Below are 4,075 nucleotides of genomic sequence, written 5' to 3' on the forward strand. Positions count from 1 at the left end.
ATTAGGAAGATTTTTACCTGCAAATACGTTTTTATATTAATTTTTTTCCTTTCTGAACCACCTCTCTTGAGGTTTAATGTGGTCCGTTTAAAATAGTTTTAGATTTACTTTTTAACCATTGAATTTTGCGCTACCATTTATTGGGGTGATTACCTATAATTGAGTAGTATGCTCTGATTAAAATGTGATTGTTAAAATGCTACCATGGCAAAACGCTCTGCTTCGCTGCCCTTTCTTTTCTTCTCCTTGATCGTCACTCTGTTCTCTTATATGGAATGCGCAGGAAACATTAACTTTGCTTTCCCTCCCCAAACAGATATCAAAGTAGATCCTGATGCTTACTTTGAAGGGGACACAATACAACTCACCAGAAATGAATTCGTAGGTGATTTGTTATGGAGCGTAGGCTGGGCGACTTACAACCAATCAGTTCCTCTATGGGACAACTCTTCTGGGGCTCTCGCAAGTTTTACATCACATTTTCAGTTCCTCATCAGAAACTCCAGCTCGAATTCTGCGGACGGACTCACTTTCTTTATTGCCCCTTTTGACTTCAAACCACCTGCAAATTCTTGGGGCGAATGGCTGGGCCTCTTTAGCCTAACCACAGATGGTATACTTTCAAATCAAGTAGTGGCCGTCGAATTCGACACATTCCAGAACAGCTTTCACCCAGATGACAACCATGTCGGAATAGACGTCAATTCAGCTGTTTCTGTGGCGAACGTTTCGCTTAGCTTGGAAGGTAAATTCCTAAACAATACTCTTAAAAATGGGCAAGCTTGGGACTCGTGGGTGGATTACAATGGGAGTACAAAGCAGTTACAGGTATTTCTCTTATATAACCCTTCTGCTAATCTGTATAATATTTCTAAACCAAGAAGCCCGATTTTGAGTTATCACATAGATCTGCGTGACTATATTCCGGAAATTGTCACGGTTGGCCTCAGCGCATCCACTGGATTGGCATTTGAAACTCACACAGTCTCAGCGTGGAATTTTTCTTGTACATATTCGTGGGATATTTCCTCTGCTCCATCAAGAACTCGAAATAGTAGCTGGAAAATTATCTTGATATCCCTCTTTGTCTGCCTCCTGGTTATCTGCTGTTTTCTGTTTATTGCGGGGCGGTGGTATTTCAAACAGAGAGAAGCGAGGCGGGATAGTCATGGCGAGGAGCTAGACGAACAGTTAGATCAAGGCTACTTCAAGTTCTCTTATGGTCAACTCAGCGAGGCAACCCGTAACTTCAGTGACGATGAAATACTGGGAAGTGGAGGCTTCGGAGGTGTCTACAGAGGCATCTTGCCTACAACAAACGAGACAGTGGCCATAAAGAGAATAGGCCAAGGATCGAGGCAGGGAAGGAAAGAGTATATCTCAGAGGTTACCATAATCACTAAGCTGAGACACCGTAACCTTGTGCGACTCTTGGGATGGTGCCATGAACAAGGTGAATTGCTTCTTGTTTACGAATTCCTCCCGAATGGAAATCTCGATAAGTATATATTCGATGAAGGCAAGGATTGTTTAAATTGGGAGAGAAGGTACAGCGTTGCTCGTGGGATAGCCTCTGCTCTTATTTATCTTCATGAAGAGTGGGATCAGCGCGTTGTGCACAGAGACGTGAAGGCTAGCAATGTGTTGTTGGACTCAAATTTCAATGCAAAGCTGGGGGATTTTGGTCTGGCAAGAGTGGTAGAATTTGATCACGCCGCTTCACGTACAACCTTGGTTGCAGGGACACGTGGATATATGGCACCAGAGTATATAGAAACTGGAAAGGCGAGCCCAGAATCAGACGTGTATAGTTTTGGAGCTATGGCTTTGGAAATTGCCTGTGGAAGACAACCCATTGATTACAGCTTAGAAGAATTCGATTTCAGAGTGGTGGCCTGGGTATGGGATTTGCGTAGGCAAGGGAAGCTTTTGGATGCGGCAGACAAAAAGCTAGAGCGGAATTTCAATAGTGAGGAAATGGAGCTGCTGATGCTGCTGGGATTGCTGTGTTCTCATCCAGACCCAAAAGCAAGACCGACGATGAGAGAGGTATTAAAGATCTTGCAATTTGACTCTCCATTGCCGTGTGTACCCCTGAATATGCCTGTACCTGTGTATGCCGACGATCGTTTTTTTCATGCTGGGTCATCCTTAACTAACTTCCCTTCTGAAAGGAGCAGAGGTGAAATATCTGGTCGCCTCATGTCTGACAGAGAAGCCCGTTAAGCTCTTTCTTCACGTTAACCTTCATAGATTGGCTTTTGTCAGATTAATGTTTGTTAGCGTTGACATGTATCACGGTGATTATTACCTTGTGTGCGTAATTTTCACCTGTGTCATATTGAGGTGCTAGGCCATGGGCTCTCTTCCATTACCTTGCGTGTAACGATATCTTGATATGATATGTGTCGGGCAACTTAAGCATCCATGTGTGAACTAAACTGTATTTTGAACTTTCTTTGACTTTTTTATTTAATATATTTGTTTGTGAATAGTCTACACATAGAGAATGGAATTGGACTAATCTTTTGTAGTCATTAGGCAAAGCAATAAACACGTATGGAAAGGTTTTCATGGTTCTTTTGTAACCAAAAGAATTCTACACCAAAATCAATATTAAAATTTTTATAATGTCATCTTATTTGTTTTATAGCTTGTTAGTTCATAAAAATTCAATGCTATTTTTTTTATTTAATTATATTTTAAATTTATCTTTTTAGTCTTTTTAGCTTAACTAAGGTAAGATTGGAGAAATAATTGGATTAAAATAAATTTGAAATCTGAACTTCTTTATTAAAGAAAGGGTTTTGTTGTGAAATGAATTGGGGATTAATATTATGCTAGTATTATCTTCTAGTGGATTATTGGCATGCTTGTATTCCTTGTTAAAATAATATACATGACTGTGATTAAGACCATTGAGATTTTTAGGTGGTCCATGAAGATCAACAACTAAACAAACTCAAATAAATTAAAATAATATAAATGTTAACCATACCAAAGGTGGGTTTTAGATAAGTCAATTCTAGTAAGTTATAAATTTGTAGTACCTTGTTGGTTGTAACCCTTATCTAACATGCAATTATCTTAGGAAGTATTAGATGAAATGATGAGAAGTTTTTTATTGAAGGGTCAACCAGGTTTTGGAGGGACTCGAAACTGTAATTATAAAAAGATGCCAATAGAAAATATCAGCAAACCATCAATAAATAGGTAGCCAAGCCACACAAAAACAAAGAAATACTCAACAAAGCGAAAAAAAAAATACAATAGCTAATTAAAATTCTTTAAAGCTTCATCTACCTCCACTTCAAGTTGAGAAAGGTTCATGGACAACTTATTCATATCTCTCAAGTTCTTGCTTGCCCTAGTACAAGTACATGAACCTCTTCCTTCCTCCTATGTAACCTACTTACCTTTCTCAATTGCATTGATGTTGAAGAAATATTTTTCCTTCTAAGCCCTCTCAAATTTCTCGATCATAACTCTTACACTTTCTACACTAGACTTGATAACCTTGTAGCTGAAGTTAACCAAGGTTATTAAGTTATCATTAATCCTTTTGTAGTTTGTCTCCAGTCTCATAGTTATCCCGTTAAAATCCTCCTTGATGAGTTCTATGTCCCTAACCACTTTTTGCAGTGATGCCACCATATTGCTTCCTTCTCTTTTCTAGCCAATTCAAGTTCGAGTCATTCAGGTTTGTCTTGGGGAAAAAGGATAATTGTGATATTATAATTTCATTTATAAATAACCCAATTATCTATGAGTAAGGTTCTCAAGGAAGCCTGTAGGAATTATTTTGAGACCTTGAAATTGATGCTTTTGTAGCTCTTGAAAATAACTCCCAAGTGTGAAATTATAGGTACTTATCTCAACTCAAAACCTTCCAAAAGTGTAGGAGAGAGAAGTGAACCCAATGATTTTAAATGAGATCTAGGTGAACTCTCTAGGTAGTCAAATCCATTTGAGACACTTGTTAAATCACATGATAGGTCACATCTAATTGATCTTCATTTAGGTTTAAATAACGGTTTGTGTCAAGTATACCACATCCCAATGCCTTACACTTGTG

General features: G+C 38.6%; 1 protein-coding gene across 1 annotated transcript; it reads left to right on the top strand.

The window, feature by feature from the left end:
* Window positions 1-204: 204 nt before the first annotated feature.
* Window positions 205-2,494, top strand: LOC131075142 (L-type lectin-domain containing receptor kinase IX.1-like). The gene has a single exon (XM_058011963.2). It carries the CDS (start codon window positions 205-207, stop codon window positions 2,224-2,226), a length of 2,022 nt encoding a protein of 673 aa, XP_057867946.2. The 3' UTR covers window positions 2,227-2,494.
* Window positions 2,495-4,075: the final 1,581 nt, after the last annotated feature.

Source organism: Cryptomeria japonica, chromosome 5 (genome assembly GCF_030272615.1).
Source record: "Cryptomeria japonica chromosome 5, Sugi_1.0, whole genome shotgun sequence".
Classification (NCBI taxonomy): domain Eukaryota; kingdom Viridiplantae; phylum Streptophyta; class Pinopsida; order Cupressales; family Cupressaceae; genus Cryptomeria; species Cryptomeria japonica.

Bases quoted from the DNA above. Each gene is read 5' to 3' on its own strand.
- LOC131075142 (XM_058011963.2), top strand. From the start codon at position 205: ATGGCAAAACGCTCTGCTTCGCTGCCCTTTCTTTTCTTCTCCTTGATC.